The sequence below is a fragment of the Lasiodiplodia theobromae genome (assembly GCF_012971845.1).
Source record: "Lasiodiplodia theobromae strain AM2As chromosome Unknown scaffold_26, whole genome shotgun sequence".
Taxonomy (NCBI): domain Eukaryota; kingdom Fungi; phylum Ascomycota; class Dothideomycetes; order Botryosphaeriales; family Botryosphaeriaceae; genus Lasiodiplodia; species Lasiodiplodia theobromae.
In genome coordinates, this window is record NW_023336467.1 from 507,887 (window position 1) to 528,781 (window position 20,895).

General features: G+C 54.4%; 5 protein-coding genes across 5 annotated transcripts; 2 read left to right on the forward strand and 3 right to left on the reverse strand.

Moving 5' to 3' along the window:
• Positions 1 to 1,885: 1,885 nt before the first annotated feature.
• Positions 1,886 to 5,063, reverse strand: LTHEOB_8374 (Isoleucyl-tRNA synthetase; the record flags this gene model as incomplete). Its single annotated transcript, XM_035517844.1, has 2 exons — positions 1,886 to 4,434; positions 4,493 to 5,063. 2 exons carry the CDS (start codon positions 5,061 to 5,063, stop codon positions 1,886 to 1,888), a joined length of 3,120 nt encoding a protein of 1,039 aa, XP_035370494.1.
• Positions 5,064 to 5,641: 578 nt separating this feature from the next.
• On the forward strand, positions 5,642 to 7,933 carry LTHEOB_8375 (Ankyrin and HET domain-containing protein; the record flags this gene model as incomplete). The annotated part of the gene is made up of 5 exons (XM_035517845.1): positions 5,642 to 5,912; positions 5,967 to 6,430; positions 6,487 to 6,661; positions 7,488 to 7,553; positions 7,611 to 7,933. The coding sequence occupies 5 exons, from the start codon at positions 5,642 to 5,644 to the stop codon at positions 7,931 to 7,933; spliced, it is 1,299 nt and encodes a 432-aa protein (XP_035370495.1).
• A 289-nt stretch (positions 7,934 to 8,222) lies between these two features.
• Positions 8,223 to 10,386, reverse strand: LTHEOB_8376 (C6 and c2h2 transcription factor; the record flags this gene model as incomplete). The annotated part of the gene is made up of 3 exons (XM_035517846.1): positions 8,223 to 8,969; positions 9,024 to 9,274; positions 9,624 to 10,386. The coding sequence occupies 3 exons, from the start codon at positions 10,384 to 10,386 to the stop codon at positions 8,223 to 8,225; spliced, it is 1,761 nt and encodes a 586-aa protein (XP_035370496.1).
• Positions 10,387 to 15,098: 4,712 nt separating this feature from the next.
• On the reverse strand, positions 15,099 to 16,695 carry LTHEOB_8377 (Mitochondrial import receptor; the record flags this gene model as incomplete). Its single annotated transcript, XM_035517847.1, has 3 exons — positions 15,099 to 16,296; positions 16,346 to 16,484; positions 16,545 to 16,695. The coding sequence occupies 3 exons, from the start codon at positions 16,693 to 16,695 to the stop codon at positions 15,099 to 15,101; spliced, it is 1,488 nt and encodes a 495-aa protein (XP_035370497.1).
• Positions 16,696 to 16,954: 259 nt separating this feature from the next.
• On the forward strand, positions 16,955 to 17,969 carry LTHEOB_8378 (uncharacterized protein; the record flags this gene model as incomplete). Its single annotated transcript, XM_035517848.1, has 2 exons — positions 16,955 to 17,189; positions 17,311 to 17,969. The coding sequence occupies 2 exons, from the start codon at positions 16,955 to 16,957 to the stop codon at positions 17,967 to 17,969; spliced, it is 894 nt and encodes a 297-aa protein (XP_035370498.1).
• Between the last annotated feature and the right edge of the window lie 2,926 nt (positions 17,970 to 20,895).

A 20,895-nucleotide genomic window follows, 5' to 3' on the forward strand; every position in this document is an offset into this window, starting at 1 on the left:
AAGTGTTGAGTCGGAAGAGTTTGGGGCATGGCTCTCGGTGCGTGGAACGCCAGATGAGCGAGTATATAGTCTACCGATCAACCCAGATAACGGGCGCTAAAATATGCGACGTGATGCATGGAATGTTACCTTGACCGGGGCTGGTCCTACGGCCGATCGCCTACCGTTCCATGATTGCGGTATCTGGCTACCACTCGCCACCACTGACATGTCTAATCGGCTTGAAGAGGAAGGAGCATTTTGCGTTTGCTGCGAGGAGGATCGAGAGAGCTCGATACGCGGATCCAGAGTTCGGCTGTTGGTGCCGATGATGGCAACCACCTGGACGTTACGGCGGGGTGTGACGCGGCAGAACACAATCAGGACTGGAGCTGAACAGGCCTCTTCATCCTACGGACATGCAAGCCCAGGGGTCTCAAGACTCTCAGTATGCTGTCAGCTCTTGGCTATAAGCATGGCAGAAATATGTGTCAGTCTGAAATTCTAAAGATGCTTTGCGAACTTTGTGGCGCAAAAATAAGACTTGGGGAAGCTCCAAGCCAAAGTCAAGCACCGGTAGTACATGCTTGTCTGCAGATGCGAACGTGCGATTGGTCCAAGCAATGTGGAGAGGGATCCGCAACGGCTGATAAGCGCTCCAAGCATATGGGTGGCCTGACTGTTTTACCCGGAAGAAGATGGTGTTGTCGTACGTCGACGTTTGGTGGCAGGTCTCAGCAGCCTCGAGAAACACGTTTCGAGCACACTACTCGGGTCCGCGAGCGGAGGCTGTATCTGTAAGCAAACGATTCGTAGCCGAGAAGCTATAGCGAGTCACAGAGCCGGCATGTGCTTCGTCACTACCCGGGTTGCGCTTCCTCACAACCCGGGTGGGGGGCGCTTCTCCTTACCCCACCCACCCAGATCTATCGCCTGTTGTAGCACCTCCCCGTAGCCCGCCCTAGCCATCAACGATGCTTGGGATCTAGCGTGGAGGAGCCATCAGAATCTAGACTTGGATGCATCCAGGATTGCTTATCGTCACTCTTCAGTGGCAGTAGAGCCGCCTTCTGTGACGCCTCATCATCACGCCGCAGATGGTCCTTTCGAGCCGTCGAAAGCGCTGTCGTCCGTATGCATGTATTCGTATCGGTTATCAGCGTCGCTAATGGGGTGTGTACGGAAAGATGACGTTGATCGCGGAGTTGGAGCTGCCTGTTTGGTCCGAAGTGCGAGTCGATATCTTGCCCCACTCATGATACCTTCATACGAGACCCTACCGCCCGACATGTCCATCTCCAAATGCTCTTTCAGAAGGCTCGCTCATCGCCTTGCCTCCCTTCGACCCATCTCCAGGCCAGACTAAACGCATCAAGAATAGTCCATGCTCTTATCATAAAAGAAGGGCGGTCGTCGGGCAAGTATACAGCGGCTCGTATCTATCCACAGTTACTTTAGGCACGTTTCTCGAGTATAGACGCCGAAAAGGTTGTATAAAGTCGATGTTTGCAGTTGAAATAGACTCACCCGCGGTGCCTAGAGAAAGTACTTCGGTGTCCTGATTTGGTATGGTGTGACGACTCGTCCAAGCCCCAGGCAGCAGCATAATCCACAGAGCGTAAAGCAGCAGCACTGTTGCAGTTGTCCAAATGACGTCTCCGTTACTTTTTTCTGCCCTACGTACCATATCTAGTTGCGGATGTCCGGCAGCTAGTATGACGCTTGCACCGCTTGGCTTCAAAAGCCCATGAATCTGTCCACATTCCTCCGCGGTGAGCTTCGTAGGATTCATATCCTGGCACGTTCCTGTACATATCATCTAATTTTTTTTAATACAAACAATCTACAAGTACAAGCACCGTATTTTCTTTCTCTCATCTATCCCATTCCCATCTCTCAGACCCACTCACTCCGACGCCTTCACCACATCCTCACACCTCCCACACAGGACGTCCGGGCTAGGCGCAACATACCGCCAGCACCTCGGACACTTCGGCTTCCTCGCAGGCCGCACCTCCGCAACAGCCTGGCCAGAAACACCAGGCAGCTCGAACGGCGCCCTGAAAACCCATTGCTGCTCACCCCCCTCTTCCGCCTTCTTCACCTCTACCTCACCAGCAGCATCATCGCCACTCACAATCTCCACCCCACTAACCACAAACACAGCCGCCAAATCCTCCCCCACCATCCCAGGCACGAGCGCGCCGCCCTCAGCAGCAGCAACACCAGGCGGAAGCCTCAGCACGACCTCGCACTCCAACCCACCCCCCATCAACTTCTCCTTCCTCGCCTCCTCCTGCGCCGCCTTAACCGCATCCCCCGCCCTCCCCAACACCTCCACCGCCCTCTCCACCTCCCCCTCCCCGTTCACCCCCTCTGCCGTCTCCACCACAAACGGCCTCCACACCCTCCACCCCGGCCTTTCCCCCGCCGCCGCCTCCTCCCTAATCTTCTCCGGCACATACCCCCAAACCTCCCCCACCAACAACGGACAAACCGGCGCCAACATATCCAACAACTCCTGAAAGACACGATGCAGCACCACCTGCGCGCCCCGGCGATCCGCCTCTGTCCCCGCATACACGCGATCCTTCAGCGTCTCGAAATAAAACGCCGACAGGTCGAGCGCCGTGTAGCGGGCCAGCTGCGCGGTGCCGCGGTGGAAGTCGTGCGCGGCGTAGGCGGCGTGGACGGCGGAAGAAGTGCGCGAGAGCTGGTGGAGGGCGATGGCGTCGATGAGGGTCCAGCGGTTGGGGACGGTCGTTTGTTGCCCCGCAGATATTGGTGTTGGGGGGGCTGACGGGTCGAAGTCGGCCAGGACGCCGAGCAGCCATTTGAAGGTGACGCGGTACTTGTGCAGGGCCTGGTTGACGGCGGCGAGGACGGGCTGGCCGATGACGACGTCCTTTGTGTAGTCGCTGCTGGCGACCCACAGGCGGAGCGCGTCGGGGCCCATGGCGTCGAATATTTCTTTGCCTTGGTTGTTGTTGTTCTCTCCCTTTTGCTTCTTCTTTTTGAACTTCAGCGGCGGGAGGAGGGAGCCGTCCATGATTTGCTCGGGCGAGATGGTGTTGCCGAGCGACTTGCTCATCTTGCGGCCGTCCTGGTCGAGCGTGAAGCCGTGCGTGATCAGCGTCTTGAACGGGGCCAGCATCTTGGCATGTGAGGTGCTGTTCTTCACGCTCTGGTGCGCGATGTGCGTCAGCAGCGAGGACTGGAACCAGCCGCGGTGCTGGTCGGTTCCTTCGAGGAAGACTTCGGCGACGGGCTGGCCCGGTCGGGGTTCGAGCAGAGTCCACGCGGTGCCGCTGTCGAACCAGACGTCCATGGTGTCCTTGCCGCGGATGAAAGAGCCGTTGTCGAGGCCTTCGGGGATCCAGGCGGGTTCGTCCTCAGCATCGGTCCACCAAGCGTCGATGCCGCGTTGTTCGATGACCTTCATGATGTGCTCGATGGAGCTTCCGGTCATGTGTGCCTTGAGGGTGCCATTTTCGGTTTTCTCGTACAATGCTGGAATGGGGACACCCCAAGCACGTTGACGTGACACGCACCATTGGCTGCGACCGCGGACAAAGCTCTCCAGACGGGCTTTTCCGGACTTCGGGTGGAACTCGACGTCCTCAAGAGCCTCAAGAGCACCGTCCTTGATGCCTTCGACATCGGCAAACCATTGCTCGGTAGCACGGATGATGACGGGTTTCTTGGTCCGCCAGTCGATAGGATACTTGTGGGTGATATCCTCGACGGCAATCAAAGGATCCCTTGGCATCGCCTTGAGTAGCTCGAGAATGGCCTTGGAGCCCTCGCCCTGAACGGGAAGACCGGCGATGAGGAAGGCTTGACCGGGTAGAGCCTCTTTAGTGAAGCAACCCTTGTCATCGACGGGGGCAAAAGCATCAATGCCAATAGACCTGCAAACATTGTAGTCGTCCATACCGTGACCAGGAGCCAAATGAACAAGACCAGAACCAGAAGCGTCGGACACGAAATCGGCATGTATGATGGGCTGGGCACTCAATTGATCGGGTTCCAACGGATTCGCATACTCTACCTGGCCGGCCAGCTCAGAGCCTGGGATTGCATCCACAAGCACCTTGAACTCGGTCTTCAGGGTTTGCTGGAGAGCATCGAAGCGCGCCTTGCCGATGAGAAACTGACTGGGCCGATCGCCGGTAGCAGTAGGCCGAGACATTTCCACCACAGAGTATTCCATATCCGAGTGCACCGCAATTGCCCTGTTAGCAGGCAGCGTCCAGGGCGTTGTAGTCCAAATCAGAGCACCAAGTTTTGTGATATCGACACGGCCGGCCAAGCTCGCGGGGAGCTTGGTGATGGGGAAACTGACGTACGCGGTGGTAGAACGGTGGTTATCATCGTACTCGAGCTCAGCCTCAGCGAGAGCGGTTCCGGACGAGGGTGACCAATAGACGGGTTTGAACTGACGGTAGATGAGGCCTGGACGGTAGTCAGCTTCTACCGCAATACCGCGAAGGACGCTCCGTTTCTCACCCACCCTTTTCGACCATTTCCTTGAAGACGCCCAGCTGGCGCGTCTCGAAGCCCTTCTCCATTGTCTTGTATGCATTATCCCAGTCGCCCATAATAGCCCATTTCCTGAAGCCTTCCTTCTGCTCCTCGACGGTGCGCTCGGCCAAGCGGCGGGCGGCGGCGCGCACCTCGACCGGGCTCAGATTGTCGCGATCGGGATTGCCCAGGGCCTGCAGGGCCTTGACCTCAATGGGCAAGCCATGGCAGTCCCAGCCGGGAATGTACTGCACGCGCTTGCCCTGCGCGACCTGGAAGCGGCAGATGAGGTCCTTCAGGACCTTGTTCAGGGCGTGTCCGATGTGCAGGCTGCCATTGGCGTAGGGCGGGCCATCGTGGAAGACGAAGGAGCCGGTCGTCTTGCGTTCGGGCGACTGCTGCCAGGCGTAGAGGTCGTCGGTGCACTGGCGTAGCAGATCCGGCGACGGCGACGGGCGCGGCGGGAACGCCGACTTGGGCAGCTTAAGCGTGCTGGACCATGATTTGACGGTGGTGCTGGCTGCGGTGGCGCTCCGGAAGATCTGGCTTGGAGCTACCATGCTGCCATGCTTGTCGTGTGCTGCTGGTGACGCCGAAAAGTTGACGCAGGCGCGTCGCGCGACAATGCCATCTCCGCCTCCATCTCCGCCGGAGATGGTTCGGTCGCATCTCGCTCGCTGCTGACCACCACTACCCTTAGGACCCATATCGAGGATAGTAAAATGTATGAATGCACTGGTGCTTCATTAAACTGATTGTTTCTGGAACAATGCTTTACACTTCTTCACACACCATGTCTCATGGACCGCGCTTATTCTTATTTCAAGCCGCACGGTGTCAAAATACTTACAAGAGATATATTCATAATAAGCTGCATATGATACACTCCCAGGATTGTATCGTTATCGAAGAATACGAGAAATCCATATGTTTAATTGGTTGGGATACATACAAGTGCAAGCCACGGCTCATCCGTAGGCTCAGCCCCGCCTCAGCCCCCACGCTCAGGCGGCAGCTCCCCACTCCGTCTTGAGAACATACTTCTCATTCACACTTCAACGTCAGCTTTAGACAAGTCAATCCCACAACGCATCTACACATCTGCTTTTTGGTTCCTTTCTCCATCCAATTTCCAACCATGAGCATCCGACAATATCAAGTGTCAGCGGATGTGGACCCAAAAGCCTATCAGTACAAGTCTATTGATCCCAACAAACAAATTCGCATAGTCGAGCTACTTCCTGGAAAGTTCCACGCTCCGATCGAGCTTAAAATCACCGAGGAAGATCTGAACGCTGAATATGACGCCCTATCGTATACCTGGGGTGACCACAACAGCAGAGTTTCCATTTCGATTAAGGTCGACAATCTGGAAGACACAAAGTCAATCAATGTCACGCGGAATCTGAGTATGGCACTTCGACACCTACGGGACCACAGCGAACCAAGGAGCCTCTGGATAGATGCGCTGTGCATCAATCAAAAGGACAGTGCAGAAAAGGCACACCAAGTGGCCATGATGACCCAGATCTACAAGAACGCAGACCAAGTCAGAATCTGGCTTGGACCTGAAGCCGATGGTAGCGATTTGGCCATGCAGACACTGAGGAGAGGGGGCGACAAAATGCTCGGCGAAGATCTGATGGGCAAGAAAAATAATAGAACTCGACGGGCTCTCGAAGCACTTCCCCGTAGAGACTACTGGACTAGAGTTTGGGTCGTGCAGGAAATTTTCATGGCTCGCTCTATCAAGATCCACTGTGGCAAGTTTGAGGTGGACTGGAACTCTGCAGCAGAAGTCTTCCCGGAGTTCTTGAAAGCCCGTGCTGATTTACTGGTCCGCAACATATCACAGGATGATATACGGCGGGAGCAGGAGAGGCGGCGGGAGCAGAATCGGCGGCGGGAGCGGCTGGAGCGGGAGCGGGTGCGAGAGCGGGAACGGGACCGGTCTCCGAGAAGAACAAGCCCTCCTCCTCGAAGACGACGGCCGTCCATCGTAATAGAGGACCGCGCGTCTTGGCGGCCGCACCCGATGATGATAGTCTCTCCTTCAACGAGACGGCGGCGCCACAGCATATCGCCAAGCAGCACGCCGCGGGCGCCGCCTCCAAGAAGATCAACCTCTCCTCCCGCAAGACCGGAGGTCTATATCACAGTAAGACATAGCGCGCGGCCAGAGTCGCCTCCAAGGAAACCAAATAGTTCTCCAAAAAGACAAAGGGACCGCTACGCACAGCGGAATCGCTCGCCAAATCCTCCCTCAGTAGGAACAAGGAACATGGGAACCCGGCCAATCAAGAACGTCATACGCCTTGCTGAGGGCCGGTCCGCGAACAGCAGGAGAGGATCGTGGTGGCTCTTCGAAACGCTACTGGAGCACCGCCATTATGGAGCCACGGACGAAAGAGACAAAATCTTCAGCATGCTTGGTCTGTTGGATCAATCTCCTTCTCATAACAGCGCTCAACCTGTATCGACAAGGCTCTTCATTGATTATAACCTTTCTTTTCTCGATGTGTCCATCCGGCTTTTCAATTATTTGGCCCTTTATCCTCCGGAAGAAGAGGCCTCCGAAGAGAATGAGAAACGGCTACTGAACGTCGTTTGCGCAAGCCAGCCGGAGACCAATCGAGATTTTCCGACCTGGCTTCCTGACTTTTCACGGGACAATGGAATGCAGCCTTGGCCTCTTGGTGAAGAGTCGGGGCGTCCTGTCTACTTCGCAGCTCAAGCAAAGCTTTCCTACGACAGCCGCACCCTCTCAATTCAAGGCGCCGAAATTGGGACCGTGACCGCAGTAACTGACCACCAAGACGATTGCCAAGCAACAGATGACCTGAGCCTTCTTGCTCGATTAGGTTTTTTCCTTCGGTTGATTCCAGGATCTTTCCAGGGCGCTGGGCACTTCTGGAAATCGCTCGTTCTCGGGGAAGAAACAGGGAAAAGACTTGTCGATTCTTTGACCGAGGAGCCCTACCCAGATACAAACGATCAGATCCTTGAAGCTCTCGAGGCTGTTGTGAATGGCGGTTCAGATCAGTCGAATTGTGAGCCTACTTTGTCAGAGACGGTCGACTATCCTGAAATCTTGCGTGGATTCTTAGACGAGTTCAGGAGAAAGTCGTACCGCAGGCGCTTTGCAGTTTTTGAGCGTTGCGTGGAGCACAAGAGGCCCAAAGACGACGAGCCCCCCAAGGATGACGAGGTCCCAAAGGATAACACAGAAAAGCTTATGGCAATGGTTCCTGAAGATGCAAAGAAGGGAGATAGCCTTTATCAGCTTGGGAGCTGCGAGTACTGGGTTCTTTTGCGCCCAATCGTCATCGAAGTCCCTTGCTTTCACTTCGTGGGGCCAGTTTACCTTGCCGAAACGCCCTCATGGCTCAAAGGCAACAAAAACACCCCGAAATGGATCTCGCTTCACTGATAGAGAACATGCCACTTTATTTCATTATTGTTCCATGACATTTTCGGTTTAATTTCGTGCTTTCAATTGGTTGAGCTCTCCATATTAATCTTATTTGCAACAAGCTATTATAAACGTGTATATTTCAAACGCTACGAGAAACACATGTTGTAGAGAGGCAATAATCGGGTGCCTCCGTGAGTCATTCGATAGCCAGGTTTTCCCCTCCCATATATTCCTCAAAATACGTGAGTAATGATTCGCAGAATCGCGCCTACTGCAGAAATGAACAAGGAACAACAGATTCCAGTCAACGCTTCATAAATTTGATGTTTCCCTCCGCATTCTTCTCCAATTTGGCCCGCATCCCTTTCGCCCGTGCATCCATCTCCCTCAGCTCTTCATCATTGTACTCATTCCACCCCTCCAAACCGTGAAATAAGAATGGAAGCGAGCATGACTTCCACGGAGGAGTATTTGTGTGGCGGTTGAGGAAGATTGTAATGAGCAGAAAGACAGTGCTGAGGAACACCATTGAGCCGGTAAAGGCAAACCAGCGCATCCGCATCACAACGTACGTCTCGGCCACTCCTGTGAAAGCTTCGACAAAACTATCGGGTGTACCATCCGCCGCCTGCACATCGCCGGTGGGCTGTATCATGTTGGTGATACTCTGGGCGACGCTCCCCATAGTTTCCTGGATGCTGTCGCCGTAAAGAAGTGCACGTCCAAAGAACTGATCGAACTTGTTATTCTCTTCGAAAAATGAGCCTGTGCTCATTGACGTGTCCGTAAGATGCATGTTTAGCATGCTGCTGAGAAAGAGGGACGTGATGTTGTAGACGGTATTGTTGACTTCGAATATCCGCTGTTCATTATTTGAGACGTTGAAGGTGGTGTCAAAGATTTTGTTCAAATAGGTTTCGTTGTGGGTTCCCAGATTCTCTTTATCGATGCTGAAAACAGACACGTCTGGGTTCGGGCTTGGCTGACGTTTGAGAGGTATTTCCGAGAGGGTAAAATTGTAAGGGAGGTCGCCCTTATTGCTCGCGGTGCCCTGTGGTACTCATCAGTCACTAGCCTCTGCAAGGATAATGCACACCTCACGAACATTTTGGTATGTGAAATTTTCGTAAAGCTTTGCGGACCAGAGCAGGTCGCACTTAGTCAGTTCAGGCGTATTGGAGACAGGGTCAAACTCGTCGCTGTCTGTCCAATACTGCCTAAACCTCCCAATGATGAAGCGGGTCAGAAGCCCGGTGCTGTTCCAATCCGTGATTTCCGGTACAGGACCGGCGGTCCATGCCATACTCTTAACCAAGTGATTGCCGGTTTCATTATTGGCTGTAATGACGAAGTTCTCTGTTGCCCATGTGTAAGGGAAGACGTATTTTCTACGCACACAAGTGCCCTCTGTCGAATTCAGGCATCTGTAGCTGCTTTCCGAGGTAATATTCTCGCACACACTGCGCACCCCCAACGACAAGAAGGAAGGCCAGGTGCAGTTACCGTTGGTACAAGAAACTGTAAGCTGGTATGGACTGTTGTATACGCCGTTAAAGAATGCGGCCTGTACATCAGAGGGTGTGGCGAAGGCTAGAACACCAACGTTGTTAACATAATCTAACCCTAAGGTGTTCGTAAACCTCACCTCCGATGTGTGGATCAACAGCCATCACTGGTTTATACGCCTGGTTGACGTATATCTTACTGTCACAGAGCTGGGTAACCTCACCAGCGGGTCGGGAATGCCATCTGGTCTCGAAGGAAACAATCTGCTGCGCCAAAGGTTCCATGGCGAGGGAGCCGACCACGATGAAGGCCCCAAGCAGAGTAATCCTGGACTTTAATTTGGTCTTCCCCGCAAAGACAAAGGATCCCCATGGTCCCCGGCTAGCGGCATCAAAAGCCTCGAGCTCAACAAGCGGGCGTTTTCCTGTCCAGAAGTACCTCCACTTGAGCTGGGAAATGCATTCCATGACCGGGAGTAGCATGGAAGTCTTCGTGATAGTAATGAGGGTGGATATGGATGTGTTTGGGCTCATGAAGAATTTCCAATCAGACTGTGGTCTTTCATCGAACTTGTAAATGAAGTAGGCGGTCAATGACATGCAGACAATGCTGACCACGCAGCCTCCAACCTCCCAGAACCACCATTCTTTGAGCCAGTCTCGTTTGCGAGGAACAATGCGAGTGCTGGACTCGGAGTCTCTCGAGCCGCCGTGTGGCAAGAGCCTTGACGCATTGTCCTTGCGCTCCGTCGGGGGAGGATCGAATTCAAGAGTGGATTGATCAAAGTACGTGATACCGCTAAAGGATGAAACCTCCGATTCGTTCCGGGCATGAGAAAAGCTGGGTCTGGAGCGTCGGACATCGAGGGGAGGAGGGTAGGCTTCTAAGTCGACTTCTTCATTGCTTTGGTTGTGGTTTGGGATATTCAGAACCGGGTGATGTGGGATCCTCGTGTACTCCATGGTAAAAGAAGTCGGCGATCTGGAATGCCTTCAGGAAGCAGTTGGGCCGATCATATATCCCAATAATGTATCTCTAATCGAGCTTCAAGGCAGCATTGTGGGCCGAGAGTGTTCAGCTGCTTCAAAAATAGCATTGAGGCTAGCAACAAGCGGTCCAGAACGATAAGCTACACCTATCTATAACGCGCTTAGAGTGTGTGATTAGCCCAGTCTACGTCTGGTTGTGGCGCAAGGCAGCGCAGCAGTTGATTCTTTTCACATGTCACATGAACTCAGCCTCCTTGTAGAAGGCCGGCGGTGTCCATGAAGAGTAAGTCTTGGAGAGCTGAAACTTTGATTTTGACTGCGGATCACCGACCGGGTCGGCCCCGCATTCCTTTGGAACGATCGAGAGCGTTGAGTTCCATTACGATCCAGGGCTCGCAAAAAATCAAGCTTTCAAACAAGTCATTAACAAGCGCTTCAATTGGCTTGCTTTATAGGATTTTATTTGCTTGTTGTGAGCCTTGGTACAATTCGCAGAGCTAGACTACTTTACAGCATGGGTGGCACGTTCGCCGTTTTGAACATGCACCGCAGAAAGACTGTGGGGCATAAGCCACAAGACACACCAGCATCGGTGGAATGGAACGCCAAGAAGAATCTCACGTCACAACTGTATTTTCCATCGGGACGCATTGCAGGTGAAGACTTTGCGCGAAGTGTACGTGGCATCATAGGTTCGCTGAGATAGCACTTTATGGTCAAGGGCTATGGAAAATACAACGCTGATACCACTCCTATTTCCATTGCAAATTCAACATAGCATGGATTCCGACTCACTGACTATTGCACATCTCCCCTTGAATTTTCTCAACCGCCTCGATAACGCTTCAGCAGCCTTGCTGCAGCATGATATCCTTCGCCTTCTGCTAATTCTACAGCCTTCCTGAATTGTCCATCTCCGAAATCGGCACTTTCAATGTCAGCTCCGTTGTCCAGCAGTAGCTGAATCACATCAATCCTCCCCCTTTCAGCGGCTCCCTCTAGAGCTGTTCTCCCATCATTCTCTGCCCCAGGTGCATTAGGATTGGCCCCCCTTTCTAGAAGCCTGCATGCAATGTCGAAATGTGAGTTGATTGCCGCAGCTTGAAGCGCGGTGACTCCTCGGCATCTTGCTGGGGCCGCATTGACGCTAGCGTGGTGTTGAAGAAGAAAGTCGACAATCTCCAAATCGCCAACCTGGGCTGCCTTTTGTAAGGCCGTGCGTCCGCCACGCTCATGAGCCGGCTCGTTTACATCCGCTCCAGCTCTGACAATGAGTTTGACCATTTCCAGTCCACCCTCCACCGCAATACTGAGCGTTGACTCACGCGTCCATCTCCCATCCAGCTCTTTGTGATAGAGTTCATCAAGACCTCTGTCGGTCATCGTAGAGGCTCCTCCAGCATATACATCGCCCATACCATTGACAGTGACATTGGCCTGTAGCAGTGTTTGAGCCATATCGAGTCGCCCTGACCTTGCCACAATTTGCAGAGGGGTAAGGCCATCATATCCATAAGCCATGATCCGACGCCAGCAGCTACATTCAGCCTCGCGGTCCAAATCAACAGGTGCGTGGAAGGAAAGAAGCATTTGCAATGCCTTCAAATCCCCGTGATAGCATACCGCTAGTACTGCCGATATGGCGCATGGAGCGGTGGCACAAACACCCCATTCGAGGAGCGATTTGGCCATGTTGTCGTATCCAATTCTGAATAGTTTAGTCAAGCTCCAGTGGCCGAGGCAGGGATCCCGAGGCATCGTGTGATCAGGCACGGTGGACCGAATCTGCCGGATGGCCCCCTCCATATCTTCGCATCCTCCTCGAAGCAGTGCGTCTTCTAGTTCCTTGAAAAGGTCAACGGAAGCGCCATTTTGAACCAGGAGCTTAGCTAAATCAGGATTGGTCTTGAAAAGATATCCGCTGAACTTCAGCGGACCATGTTTAGTGTGTCCAATGCTGGCTCCTTGTTTGATCAAGTAAGAGATCACTGCAAATTGCAGGTTCGGACGCTCACACAGCCAGCTAGATTTGATGGCGGAACGTATTGATAGCCGAGAGGAAGAACGCCGAGAGCTGCAACCCGCTTTTCTCTCGAAAATAAATCTGACAGACTGCACGAAACCTTGATCTATGGCAAAATACAGCGCTTTGCTAGCCGGAAATGACGGATAAAAGCTCAGAAGCGACTGAAAAATGGCGTCAGTGCTGATCCGGGGATTCATCGAAGTCTGCGATTTTGAAGCGTCGATCATTTGTAATAAGCAACTGTTGACATCAGCGCCGTGTTCTCCGAGCAATTGAACCATCTCGAGACTGGTTGCTCCGCCACAAGTCGCCGCAATCAGTATCGCCGTCTTGCCACTCATTTCTTTGAGGACGTTGTTGATCCACCGTTCTTTGCGGCTGTTGTTGTTTCTCAACGAGTGGCAAGAGATGAGGGTTGGTGGAGGCGCATTTACGTCTGCGCCTCGAGAAATAAGCAAGGAAGCCATTTCGCAAGATCCGGTGTATGCTGCAACTTGTAGGGGAGAAGGTGCCCTCAGCCCTGGCCCGGAAGGGCGGTTGACGTAAGCTCCCCATTCAATCAAGAGCCTTGCGACGGCGACATTGCTATTCAGAATTGCCAAGGTCAGTGGCGAAATTTGTTGAGGCTCTGAAGTATTGACTGCTGCCCCATTTTTGAGGAGTAGACGAAGCATTTCCAGTGATTGTGCTCCCACCGCAAGGGACACCAACTCGTTTCCTGGTTGTTCCTTCAGGTCGAGATCCAGGTCTCGACACAATTTTATGATCAATTTGGCAATTCGAATATCGCCGACAGAAATGGCGCCCCATAACAAGGATAATGTAAACTCAAAGCTCTCCGATGCTTCGAATGCTTCCGTATGATCCGCTCTGCGTGTGATTCTGTCAATGTTCAACTCCAAAGCACGCTGCGCAACATGTCTATGACCGTGTCTACACAGGGCTCCAATGGTACTGGAGAAATCCACTAGGCCTCTGCTCAGTGCATGTCGTAGCGCTTCCGGTGCCGTACTAGCAAGGCGGTCCAAGATCGAAGCTGGCTCATCCGGGCGAGCACCGAATTTGATGAGCACTTCAGCTAAAATGAAGTTCCGTCGAGAAATGGCATATTCCACGGGAAAGTACGCCTGGGAAATATCAAACTCCCCTGAAAATTTTATTCGGATCGGCTTGTTGGGATCGACAATGGAATTTTCCACCAAGAATTGGACGAGGTCCACATGTTCACATTCGAGTGCTCTTCGAAATCCCACCTCTACAAGGGCTTCGAAGGTAGGGTTCTGCTCTGAAAGCAATTTTAAGGTTTGCTTTTGTCTCTTTCGAGTTTTGGTCATAGATCCGAGTGCGTTCATCAAAAAGTCCTCGAAGGCGCGGTTGCTTCCCGTGTGATTGGAGGCGTTTATCACAGCGGTAAAGAATTCGCCCAGGAAACTATCCTGTGGAGTGGTAGAAGCGGCAACAATTGGCACTGACTCGCGAATGGCCTCCATGATAAGCGTGCTGTACTGTGTCTGTTGCCATGGCCCAGTACCCAACCTCACGATAGAGTCAGCCCCAGGTCGATTGCCAACTACGTTGGATAGAAGCTCGTTGAATGCAGTTGCTATTAGCCTCATCAGCCGACCAATCTATCTCAGTATTTAAGAAGAACTTACAGTTTTGTGATACTAGGCGTTGAAATTGGAGTAGAGGCAGTCTGTCTAACGCAAGCACAAACAACCCTGCTGAATCTGGTGGTGCCAAGACCGGGCCCGATGGCCCTGGAGTGGAGAAGGTCAGACCGTATGGCGTTGGGCTTCTCTGATTTTCCCCTGCCAAAGCCTATCAGTAACACGTGAATATCACTACGAGTAATCAACGTACTCTCTCTCTGTTGATGTGCCAGTATGTCCAGGGTCGAACCTTCGCCACATCGTGTGATGGCCTTATTCAACTTTTTCGACGTAACGGGAATCCCATCGATGGTGATATCGGTGTCCTTTCCTTCTCTTTTCCTCTTCTTGATTCGTCGCACAGCAAACTGCCATTCCTCTTGTGTGAGATTCTTTCGAAAACACCACTTCTGGATTTGTCGCTCAAACTGGCCGGCACTAATTATTTAGATAAGCATATGGCACAAATCAAAAACAGAGACTACCGTACGTTGCTTGGAAATTGTGCACATCTTTCATCACTTTCATCACTTGTTTCAATGTCTTGTCTTGGTGGAGGTAGAGATGTCGGATTGTCTCCTTGTGCCTTTCCCATTCCGAGTCCATCGTGCTTATGGAGAGGAAGTTGTCGGTAGCAATGGATGCTTAGCTGTGCAGCGAAAGTAGGGAAGAGATTGTTGGTCCAGCTTCGAGGGTAAGCAGGTATTAAGGCTTTACAGGTGCCGCCGCGCAAGGCTGAGTTGTTCAAATCGCAGTTGATTGGCCGAATCCAGATTCTGGCCCACACGACCAACAAGATCAACCTCTAGATGATTGGCTGCATCCAAAACCGCGCAGGGATAATGGACATGCTCAATATACCCTGCGCGACTGAGTGCATATCCGAGCAATCCATGGCAGCCTTGGGAAGACTGATTCCAGCCTATAATCTATTATACAAACTAGCATTTCTCGAATCCAATGCTACTACTCATAGGGGGTTACCCTAGCTCTACAGCATTAAACCCTCAAGGCACATGTGTCTCGCCCTTAATGCCGACACCTCCCTTGCCCTCCTGCGCACTTACACCGACATCAACCTCCACATTGGAGGTCCTGCTCAACCTCTCCCTCTCAAGCTCCATCTCCCTCTGCCACTGCGCCTCCAAATCCATCTGATGCCCCAGCGCCGCGAGGGCCGATCCGGACCCAAAATCCCCAAACCCGCCACTCCACGGCGACGCCGCGTCCTCATTCCTGAAGATGACATCTCCCGGATTCGGGTTCTGCTGGACGTAGTACGCCGCACCCAACATTGCCGCCGCCGCCGCGCCGGCCAGCGCCGTCAGCGAGTTCAGCAGCGACTCGTCAGGCACGTAACGCTGCTTGCCGGCAGGAGGAATGACAGGGTCAGGCAGCAGCACGCGCTTGACGAGCGGCAGCTTCGTCGCTACAGACCAGGCGACACCGGCAACCGAAGCGGCGAGCGAGGGCTGCGGGGCCAGCGCCCACGGTAGCGCCATGCCCAGCTCCTTGCGGCCCATGGCGATGAGCTCCGAGTTGCTGCCGCGCAGGTCATTGAGGGCCATGAGGTCAGCGGGAGCCGTGTCGTTGATGCCGACGGTCAGGCCGCGCATGCGGGCCGTGTAGGCGGCGAGGCGGGGGAAGCGCGTGCGCAGGGTATCAGCGAGCCAGGACGAGGGCATGGCCGGGTAGAGCATGAGGGCGAGGTAGCCGAAGGCGAGGCAGTCGAGCGTGGTCGGGTACGTCGTGTGCAGCAGCAGCGGCTTCTCTTCCTCGTCGTCGCCCAGCAGCTTCTCGAGCGGCTCCAGGCAGTCGCTGGCCAGCGCGTCCAGCTTGAAGCGCGCCGCGTACTCGGGCTGGCTGAGCAGCATCTTCAGACCGCCCCGCCGGCCGAACGGGAGCAGGCTCTTTCTGTACGGCGCCGGCCCCCGGTCGTCGTTGATGCCTGCATTTTTCTTATTCGCAGAGAAACTATCTTCGGTCGGGCTGTCGTCGACCGTGTCGATGTCCAGCGAGCTCAAGCCTAGGCTTTGTGTCCGCGCACGAGCTGCGTCACGCCGCGCAGGCGGTATGGTGTAGTTCAGGTGCCAAGGTAGCAATGCGGTATAGGCGGGGGCGGTGGCTTGGTAGTAGTTTGCGGCGGAGGTGTACAAATTGAGGTCGAGGAGGGGGAGCGCATTTGTGCGGAGGAATGATGTGAAACTGTGCACCGTCAGTGCAGGGAGGCGTGAGGGAATAACAGGGAGCGTACGCCGTGGTGTCTGCGCGCTCACGCTCCGTCAGGTGGCCGTCAGGGTCATGTTCGGAGGCACTGTGCCTTTGCAGATAGTGCACGATGGGCTTGAAGCCAGCGACCCAAGTCGGACCATTGCGCAGGGCAGGGAAGTCGGCTATCACGCGAGCGTCAGCCGTTCAGGTCCGGTCACGAGCAACTCCTGAGACGCACGCACTGTTCGGACTCTTGGAGACGTCGTGTGATGCGACGACGACCCAGCTGCCCTCGCGCAGGGTCAGCTTTGCATAGGCAAGTGCCGCGATGCACTCTGCGTCAATTGACGGGAGCCCGAAGGCCGGGCCCCAGACGTGGAGCTCCAGAACCATTGTCTGCGGGTGGTGCGGTGGTTGATTGTCCATGTCGGCGCGTCGCGTAACCATTTCTTTGCGAAGCTCAGGCCGTCGATCACCCCGAGCATCGTCATCGCTCCGCAACCTCCGCTAACAAACCTTAACTCTTCCCCAACCTACCGCCTTCGACACCGCCAGCTCTCGCCGCTGTCTCCTCATCCATCATCGGGGTGCTTTCAATTCCCTCAGCGGCCGTAGAGAATCGGCCCCTGAGCCAGGTTTCAGCGCCTGCGCCATGGCGCCGCTCCGCCGCTACCTGCGCATCACCAAGCACTCCGCGCTCGAAGTCCGCATCTATCTCGACAACCCGGCGCATGCCGAGACTTGGCTGCTACGTCGCAACGATCCTGCGCTGCCCCGTATCATCGAAGCTGTCAGGCCGCTCGTGCTGCCAAAACTATGGGAGGAGAAAGAGCGTTCCGAGCGGAGGGGCAAAGGCAAGAAGGGCGTGAAGGATGTGGTCGCTGGAGGTACGAAGCTTCACGTCACGTCGATAAAGTGCTGTGAGGGCTCGGATCGAGCGGCATATTGTCCACAGATGATCTCTTTGGTACTGGCACTGCAACAGGCGCTGACACCAGGGCGGCGCAGATGACTTTGAAGTTTCCATTTTCCTGACGGATAATTCCACGCCCCACGCGCTGCTCACCAAGCAGAAGACGTTTCAAGACAAGCCACGCATGAAGAGCAACTCGGGCAAGTTGACTGGCTGGCTGACCACCGGTGGCACTAGCGACAAGCCTGTCGACGTCGACGCCGGTGACCGTGATGCTCCCGTGACACTCCGCGAGGAAGATGATGAAGAAGCGCCAGTCGCACTCTCTGACATACCTGAGGCACACTCCGAAACTTCCCGAGCCGGAAAGCGCCGGCGTCGTGAGAGTGGCAGCGAAGACCTCTTTGTCAACGAGTCGTCTAGCGCATCTGAAGATGCTTTCGATAATGCGCTGGTCAATAGTCGTACGAGAAAACGTGGACAAGCAAAAGACAAATCTCAAGAGGAAGACGCGGAGGGCACGGATGACAAGAAGAAACTCTCGCTCAACACATCATATGATGGCTTCAGCATTTACGGACGCATATTATGTCTCGTGGTCAAGCGCAAGGGCCACGTCGCGCGCAGCGGTGGTGGCTCAACAGCCAGCGCAACATCAGCCCAAGGCACGGCAAATACCCAGCAGATGATGAAGAGTTGGGTATCCACGCAGGCGGCTGGCAACTTAGGCGGCGACGACGAGGGCGAAGATTGAGGATGATGTCACGGCGACACGGCTCAAACAAGTGATCAACGGACAGGAGGTGCGATCAGCATCACAGGCAAGATGCTGAAGCGGCAGTGGCCTCGAGGCGGCGAGTGGCAGTTGCGAAGTCGGTAATGAAGAGTTGCGTTGCAGCTGTGGAGAAGTGCTGGCGGTCAAGCAGCGCCGGTGTCAATGGCGTCAATTGACCGCTCCTTCGCCTCCACCGGCCGCTACCCGTGAAATTAATGTCGAAAAAATGCTCCGCGAACGGCGACGCGCCGAAGCGAGTAGCGTGACGAGCGAGGGGCAGCTTCAGCGGGTCAGGGTCCATCAGAAAACGGCGCAGTGGTCACGATGCATTAGCACGCGCGCTACTTGCAACCGACTCTTGAGCCATCGTGAGAGCTCAAGCCACGGCTCCCCACCTCAAAGCGCCTTGCGGCTGAACGCTCAGACACCCCAAGAAGATGCGGCTCAAACTTTTGATGAAGTGGGAGATCACAGGATGCCTGACAAAGGGTCCATCACTGATTCGTCGAGCGCGCCATGCCCATTACGCGCATAGGGCTCCCCGGTCGATCAAGGATCTCCCCAGCTCTCTGAATCTCGTTCCTGTCTGTGCGCTCTTCCGCCTCAGTATTCTCATGCCCGTTGACCCTTAGGCCAGCTTCCCCATCATCACCGCTTCTTTGATTAGTTTTCTAGCGTCTTTCTCGAAACTCTCTCGAAGGAAAAGAGGGGGCGTGGCGAATCTCGTCTCGGTGTTGAACCGGGCGGCGGGTGGGGAATGTGGGTGACGAGGCCTTCTAGAAAGACGCTAAGAACGTACACCGCACACGTGGCACATTCTCTCCTCCGCATTGTCTCACATTCTCTTGCTGTCGCGTGTGTCTTGCGTCTCGGGTAAAGACCGTATGCTTCTCCCAGCCTCCCTTTACCGCCTTCGTGACGCACGGATGCCGTGCCTGCCATCTTTTTGCCGTTCTCCGTCCTTACGACCGTAGATAAGGCCAAAAAACTTTTTTTCCTTGCTATCGGCTTGGCTATTGCTCCTTATCCTGCTAGTCGCATCCGGCACTTCCTCCTTTCTCTTGACGTAGCGCAGTCTGGAATTTTCCTTTTTGCCACCCCCGTGTCGTGAAATGACGGTGTGGCAAAATGGAGCCGACGGGAAGGAGGCTCGTAGAAAGGTTCCAGAAGAAGTACCGAAGCCCGGAGCATACCTAATCCAAAGTGCCACAACACCCAAAAAGCCTCCACCAGCTCGGGCCCAGTCGAACATTTTAGTGCGGCTCCCTGACTCTCCCCTCCTTCCTCGGGCCAGGGTCTACTGACAGCAGACGGCGCGGCGTTGATCCGAGCGTTGGGCTTGTGGTGGAGGGCCGGTCACTGCCACGCCGCGACGCCATAACTGACAAGGCTGACTAGGATAGTGGTGGTTTCCCTGCTTTTCCTCCTGGGCCGCATCCTTCTCCCGCCTTCTGCCGGCGTCCGACTCCATCGGGCGCACTGATCATACGGGTGAAAATTTTTTGTGGTAACACACCGTTGGATACCCCATTACTCGCCAGGACAGGGGAGGGGGGCCGGTGGTGGTGGAGGAGGCTGGCGTGGGCTTGGGGATTTGCGCAAACGCGCGGCGCCGAAAGGGCAGCGGAGTTTCGTGTCGGCAGGAAGCTTTGGTCGCTGGAAGGAAAGACGATGGGCAGCTGGGTTCAAGGGTCTTGCGAGTGGCTTCCAAAGCTTCCATTGCCGTTCTTCTTTCTTCTTCGTCGCTTCTTTTCTGCCGGGGGTGGACCATTTGGCGGTGTATAAGGGAGGCCCGGATGCTAATGCTAACGGAGTTATGCCCGTAATGCAAGCGCCTTAGTGTTCCGTTAGTCCGCTTGACCGGTCGGCGTTGAATTTATGCAACGACGATGGCGGTGTCTTGCAATGGTGTTGAGCAAATGTGGTGGCGGTGGTGGAGGTGGTGGTTGATGGTGGACCCCAGACAAAGCTTCGCGGCTCGTATACGCCCATTCTGGTGATGGTCGTCGACTTCGCAGGGTAACTGACCTGCGGCTTGGTAGCCGACAAAACGTTCGCCACACCTGCAGGTACCCGAGACAAAGGCGCAGTGAGTCAGAAAAAAATGCGGCTCATCAGCTAGACCCCCAGTCCGCCGTTTGAGAGCCGCAATCAATTTCGGACGTGCAGCCGCGTAATTTCCTGTGGCAGGCACTGTTTCGGCTTTCTGCACTTTTTTCTTTTTCTCTAGACCTCAACGCCGAACCCTGCTGCTATCTGCGGGGTTCTCAATATTTGCTATGTTCATGCGCGGCCTCGTTTTCGCTTGGGGACGAATATCCCTTTGCTTTTGCTCATCAATGCTCCACTGCGACCCCTGCCGTCATTGTACGCGCCTGAGGATCGCACTTTACGCAACAATAGACCATTATCATTGGACGAGACATACTGGGTTCGTCATTGGTCAATTGGACAACTGCCTGAAACAACTTTCTGAAACGTGGCGAAAAAGTGGTGCAAAGAGCCGGCGGTGGCAAACAATACGTCTTCGCTGCCCTTCCCAGCAGCCCGGTTAAGGATTTGACGCTTGACGTGTGAAGCGGTGCGTTTCGCCATGGTTGCGCAAAGCGACCTTCGCTTGGGGAAAGGAGGAGGAGTAGCGAGAAAAAACGGTGCCCTATGATGACAGAGGCGGGCGATGACGCGACTGGGAATTAGAAGCGAGCGTTGAGGTAGGGAGGGGAACGGCGTGTGAATGGCTGGAATTACGAGCTGCGAGACGCCGGCGCAAGGAGGTGGCGAATTGCGGTTTGCGCGTCATCTCGCACTTAACGGAGGTAGGAAAGAAATCAGACGAAAAAAAAAAAGAATAAAAAAGATTGGGCAGCGGTATGTAGCAGCAAGATAGGAGGAAGTAGCTTAGCGG